General features: G+C 42.3%; 1 protein-coding gene across 1 annotated transcript in view; it reads right to left on the bottom strand.

Moving 5' to 3' along the window:
- Positions 1 to 10,261: 10,261 nt before the first annotated feature.
- The window catches only part of LOC121586880 (R-spondin-1), a 32,393-nt gene continuing 25,131 nt past the window's right edge, over positions 10,262 to 17,523 (bottom strand). The window contains exons 5-6 of the mRNA XM_041903901.2: positions 16,808 to 17,014; positions 10,262 to 12,343 (exon numbers count right to left, since the gene is read on the bottom strand). Of these exons, the coding sequence (XP_041759835.1) occupies positions 12,111 to 12,343; positions 16,808 to 17,014 (440 nt within the window). The 3' untranslated portion in view covers positions 10,262 to 12,110. The remainder of the gene's footprint in view (positions 12,344 to 16,807; positions 17,015 to 17,523) is intronic.

Genomic DNA, 17,523 nt, shown 5'->3' with positions numbered 1-17,523 from the left:
TTGAGAGGCCAACATTACTTCTTATACAGGTAACTGCCAAAATAAAGAAAATGCTTGAGTAAATGAGGGATACAAAGTATGTTGAAAGCCGGTGCTTCCTGAGTTAATTATGCAATTAACATCCCTTCATGCTTAGTAGGTGATGGGCCATCGCAAGCTATCTGCTTTATTTTTAATTTTTAAATAATCGATCTCTGTCGATGGAGCAGCTGGTTTTTACATATTGTGTATATTTATTTATTATGAACACATTTCCGTTTGTTGGCAATGTCAATTGCAAGGCTTACCTTACCGTGACGTTTCGATAACCATGTTATTCTCTCTCGGACAAGGTGAGTTTTATCAATATATTTGCCTCATTTTACTCAAAAAAATTCTAAACGCTAATTAGCAACAGAGAAGTCCTCAGTAAGACTACAAATTCCAGCAGGACGCTCCTGCACGTCATCTCTAGCCGACACTGTCAACTACGTTTCACCTGCGCGATCAGAGACCTGTGCCCAATCCATGATTAATCCATGTGCTGTATTGAAATTAATTGAATAGCGTTGAACTTATTCGGTCCCCTTTCTGTTTTAGCTAGCCACAGACTACACTTTAGCTAGCTAATTAGCAGAGCTGTAGATGAAAAAATAGTCTAGATAATTGTTTGTACAGTATGTCGACTTTGGTGCCTATTTCAGACCTTATGGCATTTTTCAAGGATGAGCATAAGCACATTAAAAGGGGAGAAGACTACTAGAAGTCTGGTCATGCAGCTATAGTGAGGGGCAATTTACTGGCTTGGTCAGGGCCAGCATGAGGGATACAGTTTATCCTGTGTCTGTGATTGTAGCTATTAAGTTAAGTTTGAGCATCTTAGCAATACAATGTGTTCTATACCGCTGTCAACATTCTACAAGGAAAGAGCCACTTAATCAATTATATAATCATTTACCAGATTACCACAGATACCAGATTTAGATGAGTGATAACTCAGTTCTAGAATGTTGTCCTTGTATGAGAATCTATTGACATTCAAAATTGACTTTTTTTAGACATCCATCCTGTACTGTAGTTGCATGACCAGAGACAAATCTTCAAAGGCACAGTATTTATTTATTCAGAGTGGTACATGCATTCACACAGTCTTGATTTATAGGATCCTTCCCACTATATGATTGATATGTCATGTGATGAAATCCCAAATTATCAATTTAAAAGTTTTTATGGAAAAACTGCACTTTGTCCTTGTGAAAATTACAGTTGATTAAATATTATACAAATGTAATGTCATCAATCAAATCAAATTTTATAAAGCACATTTCTTACAATAAATGCATTTCAAGGAGTTCAAAGTCATGCATTGAAAGGCATGTGGCACTTAACATCCTTCCTCTTGGCAGGTCTCTATAGGTGACAAGGGGATTCTCTCTACCACATGCAAATGCCTCCATGGAGCTCATAACTGTAGCCATGCAGCCTACTTTCGCGGTTCACAATATCGGCCATATGGATATGGGTTGCGAGTGGAGAAAACCAGCCGTGCCCAACCAGGTGCAGTCAGTGGAGGACCTGTACCCGGCCGAAGACTACAATCCGCAGTCCTGAGAGCCCACAGAGGAGGATCTTCAGTGGCTAAGGAACCATCTACGGGGCAGGTTCAGTGGAATGGCATGTCTCCTTGAAATTGAGCCAGAACAACCGCTACCATCCCTGACTTTACCGGACGTTGATAAAAGACAAGGGCACCTGGGGCATGCAGGCATCCTGGCTGGCATGGCGCTGTCGGTGGAGCAGCAGGAGGCTATACGGCAGGCAACAGTTGGACAGCGCACATAGGGAGGTTGACGGCCAGTAATTATGGAGCAGTGGTTAGGGCCAAGTGCGTTACTCCATCGCTGCCAAAAAGGATCCTCAGATCAGTCGTTGGATGGGGTGTTGTCAGTAAAGTGGGGCACAGATAACGAAGAGGAGGGCATCAAGGCATTCAAAATGGCTACAGGCATGGAACTGCAGGAGTCAGGGCTTTGGGTCACGGGGTCTGGGATCCTGGGTGCCTCACCGGATGGTCTGGTGGCACCATAGCAGTGGTGGAGGTCAAGTGTCCCTATGGTGCAAGGGACCTTACCATTTGAATAGGCAGTGAAATCTCCAGAGGAGATCCAAATCAAATTTTATTGGCCACATGCGCCGAATATAACAGGTGCAGACATTACAGTGAAATGCTTACTTACAGCCCTTAATCAACAGTGCATTTATTTTTAATAAAAAAGTAGAATAAAACAAAAAAAGTGTTGAGAAAAAAAGAGCAGAAGTAAAATAAAATAACAGTAGGGAGGCTATATATACAGGGGGGTACCGGTGCAGAGTCAATGTGCGGGGGCACCGGCTAGTTGAGGTAGTTGAAGTAATATGTACATGTGGGTAGAGTTAAAGTGACTATGCATAAATAATTAACAGAGTAGCAGCAGCGTAAAAAGATGGGGTGGGGGCAGTGCAAATAGTCCGGGTGGCTGCTGTTTTACGACCCTCTAACCAATTGTGCTATTATGTGTGTTTTTTCGCGTTATTTGTAATTTATTATGTACATAATGTTTCTGCCACCATCTCTTATGACCAAAAAGAGCTTCTGGATATCAGGACAGCGATTACTCACCTCGTATTGGACGAAGATTTTTTCTTCAACGAGTCGGATGCAAAGGATATTCTACAGACACCCGACAAGGCCCAAATCCCTGTCATTCGCATGAGAAAGTGACGGAGATATCGTGGACGTAGGTCGGGGTGCCTTGTAAGGATCCGACAGCGAGCGAGTAATCTGCCTCTTCCATCAATCCTATTAGCCAACGTATAATCATTTGAAAACAAAATGGACGACCTAAATCAAGGATATCCTACCAACGGGACATTAAGAACTGTAATATCTTATGTTTCACCGAGTCGTGGCTGAACGACGACATGGATAACATACAGCTGGCGGGATATATGTTACATCGGCAGGATAGAATGGCTGACTCCGGTAAGACAAGGGGTGGCGTTCTGTGTGTATTTGTAAACAACAGCTGGTGCATAAAATCTAATACTAAGGATGTACACCACACTATAGCTGTAGACCACACTATTTACCAAGAGAGTTTTCTTTTATATTTTTCATAGCTGTCTATTTACCACCACAAACCGATGCTGGCACTAAGATTGCACTCAATGAGCTGTATAAGGCCATAAGCAAATGAAAACGCTCATCCAGAGGCAGCGCTCCTAGTGGCCGGGAACATTAATGCAGGGAAACTTAAATCCGTTCTACCTCATTTCTACCAGCATGTTAAATGTGCAACCAGAGGAAAAAAAAACTCTAGACCATAATTCTATCCTTCTGATTCCTGCTTATAAGCAAAAACTAAAGCAGGAAGCACCAGTGACTCGGTTAATAAGGAAGTGGTCAGATGAAGCAGATGCTAAGCTACATGACTGTTTTGCTAGCACAGACTGGAATATGTTCCGGGATTCTTCCGATGGCATAGAGGAGTACACCACATCAGTCACTGGCTTCATCAATAAGTGCATCGATGATGTCGTCCCCACAGTGACCGTACGTACCCCAACCAGAAGCCATGGATTACAGCCACATCGGCACTGAGCTAAAGGGTAGAGCTGCCGCTTTCAAGGAGCAGGACTCTAACCCGGACGCTTATAAGAAATCCCGCTCTGCCCTCCGACGAACCATCAAACAGGCAAAGAGTCAATACAGAGTCAATGGACCAAAGGATTGACAGCCGTCCCATATAGATTGAAAAATAGTTGGGAAAAGATTTTTGACGAACCGATCCCATGGCATAGTGTTTATGAACTGATACGCAAAACGACACCGGATTCAAAACGTAGAATCTTTCAATTTAAATTATTATATTAAATTCTTGCTACCAATAGAATGTTATTTATATGGGGGATACAATCTTCCCAGCTCTGCAGATTTTGCTGCGAAGAGACAGAATCATTAGATCATTTGTTTTGGTACTGTCCATTTGTAGCTTGTTTTTGGACACAGGTCCAGGAATGGCTAAAGGATTGCAATATTTACCTGGAGCTAACCTTGCAGATAGCATTACTGGGTGATCTTAAAAGTCATAGTCAATCGATCAATAATATAATAATACTTTTAGCAAAAATGTTTATTTTCAATTTACAATCTGTAGAAACAATGAGAATAGAAAGGTTCAGAATTTTTGTAAAACACCACAGTACAGTTGAAAAATATATGGCAAATAGAAATCCTATATGGATGGTGTTAAGAGATAGATGGGTGGTGTTGAATGGAGTTGAAGGATGGGACTAATAACAACTAACAACAACTAATAACAAGATAACTAATAATGCAAGCATACTGTGTCCATAATAAGTATATAGGTTGTAGGTTGGGAGCTTTTGTGAAAGAGCACAGTTAGAAAGCTATGGCATATAGAAGCAAACCGGATGGACATCATGAAAATGATCGGAGAGGGTGAGAGTAGAAGAAGTTCAGGAGAAAAAACAAACAAAATATAATTATTGTAAAATTGACTGTGTCCATAAAATGTATATAGTAAGTATAAGCTGGAAGTAGAGGCCTAAGCATTGTTGTTCACTAGTTTACTCCAATTAGGGAAAGGGTGGTGGGGTTGGAAAGTAATAAAGGGGAATATATATTTTTTAAAGGGTATGTATGTGTATGTATGTATATGTAGGTAGGTGAATGTGTGTGTGTGTGTGTGTGTGTGTGTGTATGTATATATATATATATATAAATAAAAAACATGGGGGATTGGAAGTGATGCAGACAATTACATTGATGGAATTTACAATCTATCTGCAATATTAAGCTGATCTACCCCCTAAAGAAAGAAGGGGAAAAAAGAGTCAATACAGGACTAAGATTGAATCGTACTACACCGGCTCCGACGCTCGTTGGATGTGGCAGGGCTTGCAAACTATTACAGACTACAAAGGGAAGCACAGCCGCGAGCTGCCCAGTGACACAAGCCTACCAGACGAGCTAAATCACTTCTATGCTTGCTTCGAGGCAAGCAACACTGAAGCATGCATGAGAGCATCAACTGTCCCGGATGACTATGTGATCACGCTCTCCGTAGCCAATGTGAGTTAGACTTTTAAGCAGGTCAACATTCACAAGGCCGCAGGGCCAGACGGATTACCAGGACGTGTACTCTGAGCATGCGCTGACCAACTGGCAAGTGTCTTCACTGACATTTTCAACATGTCCCTGACTGAGTCTGTAATACCAACATGTTTCAAGCAGACCACAATAGAACACTAAGATAACCTGCCTAAATGACTACCGACCCGATGCAATCACGTCTGTAGCCATGAAGTGCTTTGAAAGGCTGGTCATGGCTCACATCAACACCATTATCCCAGAAACCCTAGACCCACTTCAATTTGCATACCGCCCCAACAGATCCACAGATGATGCAATCTCTATTGCGCTCCACACTGCCCTTTCCCACCTGGACAAGAGGAACACCTACGTGATAATTCTATTCATGAACTACAGCTCAGCGTTCAACACCATAGTGCCCTCAAAGCTCATCACTAAGCTAAGGATCCTGGGACTAAACACCTCCCTCCATATAGTTATGCACGTTCAAGTTTTCTGTTTTTTTGTCTTATTTCTTGTTTGTTTCACAAGAAAAAATATTTTGCATCTTCAAAGTGGTAGGCATGTTGTGTAAATCAAATTATACAAACCCCCCTAAAATAAATTTTAATTCCAGGTTGTAAGGCAACAAAATGGTAAAAATGTCAAGGGGGGTGAATCCTTTCGCAAGCCACTGTACATATTGAACTTCCATCCTCTCAGGCAAGGGGCACAACAATATATTAATTAATGGTTGGATCAGAATCACCGTTATAATCATTGGCTAGTACGGAGAATTAAGAAAAACCACAAGTCCAAATCGCTATCTCCATCCATGGCAAATTTAGGAAAGGGCCAATTTCAGCTAGTTGGCTAGCTAGCCACCGGAAGACAACAACACAGTGAGATTCAACAATTCAAGTTTTTCTGTCAATGACGTATGCTTTCAATGGGATTTGAAAGGAGTGACGCCAAATCCATGCTGGCTTCCCTTGACACTTTTTTTTGGTGCGCCAGGACCATTCACAGTTGATCTCACTTAGATTAGCCAACGCTGATTGGCAAATTTTGTATACTTTTTTTGTCACGGGAGACCAGATGCTCGCTGGCTTCCCTTGCCTTCAATGCTACGGGCGGCAACAATGTCATACTCATTTGGCCCAGACAGCATCATATAGATGGCCTACACATAGAGAGACAGAGGGGCGCCGTTTCGCTCGCTCGGATGCTTTCTCCTGTGAGATACATTCAGCTTCTTGCGAATTGAATGAAAATTATGAAACACAGAGAGATGAAAGATAAATAGTTTTTTTTATGTCCATTTTTTTTTATATGCGCCACTGATAAAACATTTTTAAAAACTTTTAACAAGGCACAACTGTTAATTGAAATGCATTCCAGGTAAGTACCTCATGAAGCTGGTTGAGAGAATGCCAAGAGTGTGCAAAGCTGTCATCAAAGCAAAGGATGGCTACTTTGAAGAATCTCAATTTGTTTGAAGAATCTCAATTTGTTTAACACTTTTTTGGTTACTACATGATTCCAAATGTGTTATTTCATAGTTTTGATGTCTTCACTATTATTCTACAATGTAGAAAACAGTATAAAAATAAAGAAAAACACTGGTATGAGTAGGTGTGTCCAAACTTTTGACTGGTACTGTATATGATTGAATGTTTCTTTAAGCCTGCAGCTAGTTACTTTAAATGAGACATATAATCATGCCAAAACAAGATTCAACAATTGAATTCACTGACAGAGATGGCTAATGAAACACAAACATTGGCTAACTTTCAATAAATTGGGTAAATGGTCAATGGAGTTACCTCTTCATATGATCAAGACAATTCGTATTGCATGATGCATATTTAAAGTGAACTCGAAAACAGATATTTATCTTATTTCAGTCTGGGAGCTAGCTAGCTGTATCTGTTCCCTTCAATCAGACAGCGGCTCGCGTTTTTATGAGGCTGTGTTTATGTCGAAGATAGAAGCAGGCCATTGGCTGCCTTCATCACGAGGGGTATGTACGGGAGTTCTGATTGGTTTCAAATGTAGTAGTTTGGCAAGTTTGCCTGAACGGTTTTGAAATATACTTTTTATGAGAAAATTTGCAAAAACTGAAGGGGCCAACACATTTTATAGTCATCATAAGAATGTTTTACTGTTATATACAGAAAATCAGCTACTCCCTCGATGGGGTTCGATTTTAAGGCTTCGGCCCACCATCTATAGGTTAATGTATAAAAAGTTTCACATTTTTTGGGGCCACCAAAAGTGACTTTGAAAGAGGGGTCTCAAAGGGGCATAGAGGGTTTAAAGTGTGTGTGTGTGTGTCTCTCAGTTACCAGATCTCAACCCAATTGAACACTTTCAATTCTAAAGCAGCGTTTTCCACGACCATCAACAAAACACCAATTTATGGAATTTCTCATGGAAGAAAGGTGTCGCATCCCTCCAATAGAGTTCCAGACACTTGTAGATTCTATGCCAAGGCGCATTGAAGCTGTTCTGGCAGCTCATGGTGGCCCAACGCCCCATTAAGACACTTTATGTTGGTGTTTCCTTTATTTTGGCAGTTACCTGTAGTATTGTCTACTGTATCAATATTGATGCAATATTGGTTTACCCCAAAGGGGGGCAGTACAGTACATAAAGCAATGAGGATGTATTCAAGACTTTGGGGTTTTCAGTCTTTATCCCTTAGGATAAGTGACTCATCAAGGATACAGTCCAACTGGCCTTGTAGTCTCAATTGTAATTGACATTAGATACATATGTGTACGATGTAATGTTGTCAGTCAGTTTCTTCAATCAAAGAGACTACTCGCTGTGAGTAGGGCTTTGGCATTGATGTCCTTTAATGATCATATAATAATATTAATAATATGCCATTTAGCAGACGCTTTTATCCAAAGCGACTTACAGTCGTGCGTGCATACATTTTTGTGTATGGGTGGTCCCGGGGATCGAACCCACTACCTTGGCGTTACAAGCGCCGTGCTCTACCAGCTGAGCTACAGAGGACCACCCATCATAGACATTATGTTCTCTATGTGATACTGTTCCTCAGCTCCAATGGCATGGATTCCCTATCGATGGATGGCTATCTCAAAATCAAAAGTGTGGCCTGTCAGTCTCTTTCTGGCTTGACACATTTCCCACTATATCTCTTGGAGTAATCGAGGCCTCCCTTTCAACGTTCCCTCTGGCCCCTACTGGTCTACCTCTCAGATCTGTAGCCATGAGAGAGAGAGACTGCTGTGCTCCAGAGATGGAAACCATGGATCAGTGTAGTCTCTGGGGGGAAGTCTCAATGGGTTCATCTTAGGAGAGCTGGATGGAAGCCGCTAGCTCCACTGGATTTGGGGAGAGGCTTTGAAGGGAGGTCAGCAATGGGTAATTGGTAATAACAGTGTAAACCCTAATGTAATCCACCGCTGTTGGTGTTGCTGCTGTGACTGAGCCTGTGACTCTAGCAGTGCAGTGGCCTCATGTGGCCCCAACCCTTTATTCACCCCCACTGGTGAATGTGTTGCCGCAATAGGGGGAGGGGGGCGGCATTGGCTCAGAAAGGCCCCCGGTCTCTTGCTTCAGTCTATGGGAACTAACCAGGGCCCCGGGGCCTATTTTTCAGTGAATTATGAAAATGACAACATGAAGGATTCACGTCTCTATAATCTGCAGGGGGTTGGCTTGGCTAGCAGGGCCTAATAGGGGTGACAGGTACAGTACAAACAAGGGAAAGTGAGCAAGCACAGATGTGGCGATGAGGTGTTTCACACACATAGACACATAGTGTCCTAAAAGCCAAGCAAAAGTAATGAGATCATCAAGTGTTTATGATCCTGGCAAAGCGAGGGCACCTATATACTCTTGAGACTTACCATCAATTTCTCTCCCTGGAAAGGACGGAGGGAGAGAGAAAAAAGAGAGTGGGAGCTTGAATGTGACGGAGAGCTCAGTCCCATGGAGCCGGTGTTCAGAATTTATAGTCAGGAAGAGGGATGAAAGTGTAATTTACAGTCCAAACTCTACCGTTCCCCTGCCCTCCCCTCTTGTAATGAGAAACGGCTGTTTTTGTTGCACAGGGCGAAGGCCTGGTGGAGTAGACCAGAGTAGACCCATCCCCCTGGCTATGACACATCATTAGTTTTTATTTCTGTCCCTACTTTTACAGCCCCTGCCCAGGCGCCAGCATTTGGCCCAGCGCTCGGAGAACACCGCCCTGCTTGCACCAGCTGGGCAGTTCCCTTGCCACCTCCCGTCGCTCCGAGCGGCATGCAGCGCGGAAGCTGGCTTCCCACACTGTTGCCCCTAACCGCCATCACCTGGATTAACTGAAATTCCCCAACCTGCCCCATATGTCAAGCAGTTTTCCCATGCTTCAATGGAAGAAATACAGTATTGTCTCCATATGGCCATTCACAGCCATTTTATACAGCCTATGTTAACAGTCCAGCTCTGAATGTACCACCAACACAGCCCTCCATGGCCCAGCATGATTATACTCTATGTCAGGGATGGGAAGCTTTGATGGGGATGGGGGCCACAAAAAATCAGAACTCATCATGAGGGGCTGCATACCCACACATGCAGTCAGAGCCGGCCCCAGCCTTTTGGGGGCCCTAAGTGATATTTTGTTGGGGGTCTCCTTCTTGACAGAAGAAAAAAAACATTGTTTTAGAGTTAATTTCCTGCAATTCTACACATTTTGCCTGGGGCGTAGAGAAAACGTTGCAGTTTTAAAGTAAGTTTGCCAATTCTACAAATGTAGCCATTGGGCGGAGAAGATTTTGCAATTTTATAACCAATTTCATGCAATTCTACTCATTTTGCCATAGGGTGTGTTTGCATTCTTTAATATATCTGAGTGAGAGTGACTAAGAAAATCAATGGGGGCTCCCGATCGGTAGTTCGACCATGATTATTACAAGTTTAGATAGCCGTCTAGACTAACTTAGAAATCTAAAACATTTTAGCTGACATGGATTAATTGAGTGACTGTCAGAGACTGACATAACAAGAGAAAAAATGCTGATACACAACCACATATTCTAACTCAACAGTAAATTGAGACTCGACTTGATTTCCTCCAAAACATTTAGGGAAATTGATCCCTATGTTTACTGAATGTTGAGTTCCTCAGTTGCTGTCATTATAAATGTAAAGAGCCTGTGAAAGGGAGTCTTAATATGTGTGTCAATTATTATGGTGACTGTATACTTACTGGTACAGTACACAAATACAGATCATTGGTATACATGTAGGATACCATACTGTATATCTATGGCATATACAGGCCAACTACTGTATGTGTGACAAGGAAAAACCATTGAGAGACCACGGAGAACAAAAAGGAAATGGAAAACATGGAAATGGAAAGTTTACAATAATATTTGATTGCACAGGAGGAGAACGACTACTGTAAAATATACAATGATCATGCTAGTGTGTCTGCTATGTTTACTGCATCTGAATTTTATTCAAGCTTTCACAGAAGTAATAAGATATCATAATGATACTAATTGTCGTTATGATCAATGATATACTGATGTTGACATTTTCAGTACCACTATCCAAAATATGAACGCGTATTTAACGTATACCTTCTCATGAAGCTAATATTTTTGTGTAAAGCAAATAGACCCAGGGAAAGCTAAACAAAACATGACAATGATTGCTCATAGAGTGTCAAACGGTACAAAAACTTTAGTTGCTCTGTCATATCGGGCTGACAGTAGTTGTATAATGCAATGATTATTTCCACTGACAGAGCTGTTTATATTAAGGAACACAGAGGCTGTGCAATATGTCGGACCCTGTTGCAAACATACATGATTACTGAGCAGCTGTAGATGGTTTACATGTAACCAGAGGCGTATGATAATGGAATTATTGATGCGTTGATATATAACTGTGCCTTTACAATGGTCTCTCTCATCATCTATATCAAATTTCCCATTCTACCAGATTGATATGTACACACACACACATTAAGCTTACGTGCAGAAACACATACAATATACCCACACCCACACAAATATACATACACTTGTGTGATCACTACTTCACAAAAACATTTTGTTGAAATTTTGTAAACATACAGACACACGCACACATACACTCACAACACACATACACAACTCACACAGTTTTCAATCCTAAACTTTTTATGCTGAAGATACCAAAACATTATTCTATTTGAAATTAAGAACTAAGCTATTAAATGGGTAACCTTTGTCTAACATCAGATCAGGATTTGAACTAAAGCCATATAAACTTTCTCTATATTGTTGCTGGTTTGTTTTGGAGCGGATTCTCTACAAACCAAAACAATTCATTAAAATGTATTTTCCTTCAAAACCACAAATTTGTTCCAGTGCCTTTCTTTAGTTTCATCATAAAATATAATTAAAATATAAAGAGTCTTAATACTGTTCATTTTCTCTACATCACTTACAACATCTCCTTAGAAATATCTACTTGTTACCGTTCACAAAACATGAGGCAAGTCAACAATGAAAAATAGATTTTAAAAAGCACATCAGGGATTCTAATGGATTGAAGAGATCCTTGATCATTGTGAAGCCTCCATCTTGAAATGCTCATATTCATATTCAGTGTCTTCCACTGTTCAGCCACTGGGATCTCCATCTGCCAAGTCCATGATAAACTTGGGAGTGGTGAAATGAAACATGTTGACCCTACTGCAAGGCTTACAATGGAACCCTCCATGTCTCTCAAAGTACCTTCCAACCACCCTCTTCCCTCCAAATTTGATAAGTCCAAGTCCTGTTCCTCATTTATTGCAGCAATCCTCCAGTTCTCTCAAAGCATCTTCTAGAATGCATAGCAGCATTAATCCTTTTCTTCATCAGTTTGATATTGTGGTCTCCTCTGTCCACTGTCTGTCTCTTAATAATGGCCAATGCAGGTGGGTGTTGCCTAGTTTTTGTTCCTCCTTGTCCCCACCAAGTCCCAACGTGTATAAGGCCTAGGTTACAGTGCTAGGGGTAAGGCTAGGGGCGGTGGTGGCCTGGTTTTGGCCCTTTTTCCTCCTGCCGCTTGCCTTGCCACCCTCTCTGCCTCCTTCTTTTCCTCCCTCTTTGCCACCCTTCTTGCCACCCTCTTTGCCACCCTCTTTGCCCTCGTGGCCATGGCCTCTGACGTTTTCTTTGTCTCGCCTTCTCTGCTGGTCGCGTCGCTCGCCCTTATTCTTATTCCCATCTGGATAGAGAGAGAAATAAAACAGATTAAAATGCATTATAACACGACTACGACACCAAAATAACAGGATAGCTGGTCTCAGCTTTTATAAACAGGCCTTTGATGGTTTTGGTGTGTGTTTTAAGTACAGTAGAGTCAGAATGAGCTTGGTAGACCTTGACATTAGCCCATATTCACAACATGGTGCTCAGTGGCACAACAGTGGAAGACAAGGGGCATTGTGTGAATACCCCAGTTCCTGGCTTCCTATTAGGCCCTTTTAATACTAGCTAATCACCGCTAAGCCCCAGACATTACATTTTTTACATTTTAGTCATTTAGCAGACGCTCTTATCCAGAGCGACTTACAGTTAGTGAGTGCATACATGATTTTTTATTTTTCATACTGGCCCCCCGTGGGAATCGAACCCACAACCCTGGCGTTGCAAACGCCATGTTCTACCAACTGAGCTACATCCCTGCCGGCCATTCCCTCCCCTACCCTGGACGACGCTGGGCCAATTGTGCGCCGCCCCATGGCTCAGCTCAGGATCCAGAGCCATTCGTAAATGCCACCATGACGCAACACAGTGCTGCATCGGGCTGACAGGTAACACACAGCAGCGCCATAACGACAGGCCGGAAAACAATAATCCTTTGTGAGGAGTACGTCTTAACACTCGCAGAGACAATGGCTGATGGAACATAATAGTTAATGTAAACAGTTGGGAACCGGTCGAGGTGAGCACGTTTCTCAATGTCTGCCTTCCCTCTACTCTACCTCGTCTTCCCCTCCTCTTTCTCTCACTCTCGCTGCAGGCTGTTGTGTCTGGACTCCCACCTGTCACACATTTTAAGTGCATAATTGCTCCCTAAATACAAACATCCATTAAGAGTAGCTTTCCAGGAACTCGGGATGGAAAAAAACGTTCAGGAGAGGATAAAACAGAGGAATTAAAGTAAATCAACACTGTTGAAGTGGAGTGCAAGAGTCCTTCATGTCCTGTACATACAGCTATAGATTGTTCAATATACGAGCACTCATTGACATCCTCTTGACATTGTTGATGTAAATTGTGCTACGCCACTACACCACAATGAGGTTAACATGTTGGAGCTCTAATGATAGCGTGTGTGCGTGTATGTGGCTTGCTCGTGTGTCCGCGCAGGCGTGGGTATGAACAACCTTTCACGCACATAAACGGGAATGGATGTTTGTGTCAGGTGTCAGACAGTGGTTGTTTATACTGGGCTGATGAGTACTCCCACGATGAGAGGAAACTGGCCAGTTAGGCTGAGGGATGTTTGCTATGAACTTGTGTGTTGAGTCTCCATGTTCCTTAGAAACAGAGACTCAAAACACTCACTAAGGGGGCTGGACAGCATTCGCTATAGATAACTGTTTGACAACAGGAGGCTCATGGCGCATTCTTGTTCGTTTGCTTTAATTATATTACACATTATATAACTATTGTTGTAATAGGCCTTCGCCTATTTCCTCCATTCTGCACCACGTGCTTTGTTAACTTGTTTTCTAAGTCATTTGTTTATTATTTGAGTGTATTTGAAAGTACGCAAAGACAAAATGCCTCGATATTACTCAAATTTGCTCCAGACACGTATCTCGGTATAAACCAATGAAAATCCCTATTTGGTAGTAGACCTGCAAACATTTACGTATTTAATGGCGCATATTTTGAATAAAGAGACCCCTGAAAATAAATGAGTTTCAATAAGGTGGTCCTCTGTAGCTCAATTGGTAGAGCATGGCGCTTCTAACGCCAGGGTAGTGGGTTCGATCCCCGGGACCACCCATACGTAAAAATGTATGCGCACATGACTGTAAGTCGCTTCGGATAAAAGCGTCTGCTAAATGCCATATTATTATTATTATAATCATTCCTATCATTTATTTAATGAGGACCTGGCAGGAGCACAGGTGTGCAGTTTCTTTCCCTTTGTTCAATAGAAAACAGGCAGAGGCAGACCCAATACAGTAGTCTACTAACTAGAAGTAGTTGATGTTACTTTTCGAGACACGAGGGGCCAAAGTCATTAAAGCATCTGTCACTGTAGGGCCCCATTGGCCAGTTGGCTCCTGACATTGGGGGCTGTGTCACATTTCTTAGGGGAGTGTTGACAAGACTTGATTACTAGCTTTGTAAAGTATGCGTGTGTTGCCTGCCTTGAGTAAATAAACAATTGCTGGGAGATTCATTTCTCCCACTAATGAAAACAAAATGGAGACAATTTGAATTTGGAAGACATTCGTTTCTGTTTAGAGTAATGTGCTATAGTCAGTGAACCTTTGGAGTAAGGGCCGTTCTAAGGGCCGTTACAGTAAGGGCCGTTCTACATAGTGTGAGTGTGCAGAGCAGGACCTGGGCTGATGCTCTCACTGTGTAAGGTCTTAATTAGACCCCTGACAAGCCCGCTAATGGAGGGGGACTCCATCAATTTATGACAGCCATGATTGCAGCTCCACTCCATCCAAGCTAAACAACTGTGGCCTGACAAAGGCAATCACGCATTTAGCTAATTCTGTTTTCGTGCGGGCCCATTTGTAAAAAGCTACAGGAAGGAAAAGGCGAGAGCGTGGCCAAATCGACACAAAGCGTGAGATCTGCAGACCAGTAAATCACTGGTGTTATACAAGCACTGCCCCCTGTGTTTTTTTACAGCGGCCCCGTCGGCCAAGTCTTGCAGATGGATTCGCGGCCACGCTAATTTAGCACATGGCAAGTTTTTTTATGTACATGAAAAAGGGCTTAGTCAAGGTCATGATACCCATCGCCTATGAGTTAATTCACATGAGAAGAACATTAATTTGTTATGCGCCTTGACGGGAGAGCCTTACTCATTTTCACAACAGTGTATTGTGACACCAGAATAAGGAAAACAAGTTGACACTAATGGCTAACATCTCTCAATGTCAAACTGTCAGTCACAACTGGAGTCACATCATACGTCTCAATCTCTTCAAGATACGGGTGACTCCTGAGTCCTGACATACCACACTCTGTCGTTCTAACACGGCATCCCTTGCCCTCATTTTCCCTCCTTTCACAACAGCGCTCGCTAAGTTCAGAAATTTGGCATGCGGCACTACACTTTTAATGGGGCAGTTTATAATATTTCACTCTTCTCAATCCATGGTGGAAATTCTTTCCAGGATGCAGGCGTCATGCAGTGTAAATTTGCCTCTCATTTCTCAAACAGTGCTGTCCTGGTCCTGTCCAGTGTGAAGCAAGCCCACTCCTCCCTGAAGAATTACAAGCAAGAGCTCGTATATATCCTCCCTCTAAGGATTTCTACATCTAATGTTGTATAATGCTGTTTCTGTGTGCATTTTTAGGCATTCCATCTGTTACATATTGCATAACCGACATGATTCTTCATTGATTCTTTACAATGGGTAAACTGACGTTTGTTGAAAGCTGTTCCTCAAAATAGTATCAGCCCTGAAATCCCATAAGCGTACCACCCGCTCATAAAGTTTGGGAATAGTGCTTGTTTACTGCACACTAAGTCCTTGTAAAGAAATGGAAGCTTCCAACTTTGATTCAACATGTACATTAATTAGCTGCCAAATAAAATATTCACGTGGATTAAAACCAGGAATTACAGTGGGAAAACTAGGAAATAGAAACAGCGGCCAAATAGGCCCACCGTTGTCAGCCGATCCAAGCCATACAAAACAACTCCTTTCACTTCAAATCAACATTAACAAATCGACTCCAAACCTTTCTCTACCTTTTTATTGGGTCAATCACAAAGCTAAGCATCCCAGCCATGCTGGTCAATAAAGTTTTGACTGGTCCATTTTATTTTATAAGGCAGAGTTCATTAAAACTTACTGACCAAAGGAGAGGCCTTTTGGTTTCTCGACTACTTGAATAAACTCCATCTTACAATACCAACTACTACTAATGAGAGCATGATTAAGCTGTTATCAAATTGAGTGTTACCAGGCAGATTGCTAGCTTAGCAACATTAGCCAGCTCTGAAACAAGATGGCAGATGAATGATAAGAGCTAGAGCAAACATGTCAGAGCCGTGTAAACCTCGCGCCTCGCTGGGCTTCAAAACAAACAGTCCAACTCCAGCTCTAATCTTTGTCCAACACCGTAGTGCACTGCATAGCTCCCTCCCATCTGCCTTGCCTGTTTGGCTCTTTAGGACTGTTTGTTTACATGGTTCCCAGTCAGAGCCTCAGTGTCCTTACTGAACCAACACTTTTGAGGTCCAAGGCAGTGTTGTGTACTGCCTTGGACATTTATAATATTGACTAGAAAAAAAATCTTATTTAGAGCAGGGAGTGCTAATCACAATATTATTGACTCTGCAGTTGTGTTGAACTATTCTTTTGTAATCTTTAATCTACGGTCTCATTCCTGTCTTTTATCCATCCATATATTCATTATCTGTTTCACTCTATTTCCTCTCATTACCACTCTCCTACTGTAGGTATGTTTTAGTCCTTACCTGCTTTTCCACATGGTGTCCTCTGCACTGTGCACTTCTGTCTCTCAGTCTGTGGAGCACAGGGCCGGGGGGAGGATGCAGAGACTGTGTCAGGGCTGGGGGCCTGAAGAAGCTCTTGCACTCTGGTCTGTGTGCCTTTCTTAAAGCCACAAGTCTTGTTCTTCTTCATACAGGGACCCCATGGGCTCCATTCGCCCAGTTCACATTCTACAGGAGGGATACAAAAGAGGAAAGAAGTTAGATACAGTTATAGATGCACACACATAGAACACACATGCAACAAGCCCCAAGTGAAACCCAGTAAGCTTTAGATTTCAACAGGTCTTCATGTTCACAGTGAGAAACTAATGCAGAGGAACATATCTTGCCCAAATCAGACATCACTAATTTGGCCTTGTCAAGCCCAAAGCCTCTATGTTACCAAGTCTGTCCAGTTTATCTGGAGACCTCAACTGTTTTACCCCTAGTAACATGCTGTTGAGCTTAAGTCATGACTCCATCTGTCAAGAGCTGGTTTCAATCGTGGGGAGAATTTCAACCTTTTTTGGGAAAATATATGGACTTTTTTGTGAAAGTTTGGGGGGTGGGAGGGGGTGAAGCAAGCAAACTTGATGCTGCCAAAAACAATGACGGAAATTAGAGAATATATGATAAGAGCGGCTGGAATGAGCGCTTGGTGAAAGGTAAGGGAGCAGAGGCAATACCAGAATGTCAAC

The sequence above is a fragment of the Coregonus clupeaformis genome, chromosome 17 (assembly GCF_020615455.1).
Source record: "Coregonus clupeaformis isolate EN_2021a chromosome 17, ASM2061545v1, whole genome shotgun sequence".
Lineage (NCBI taxonomy): Eukaryota > Metazoa > Chordata > Actinopteri > Salmoniformes > Salmonidae > Coregonus > Coregonus clupeaformis.
Note: the sequence above shows the minus strand (reverse complement) of the source record. Positions and strands in the feature narration are given on the sequence as shown.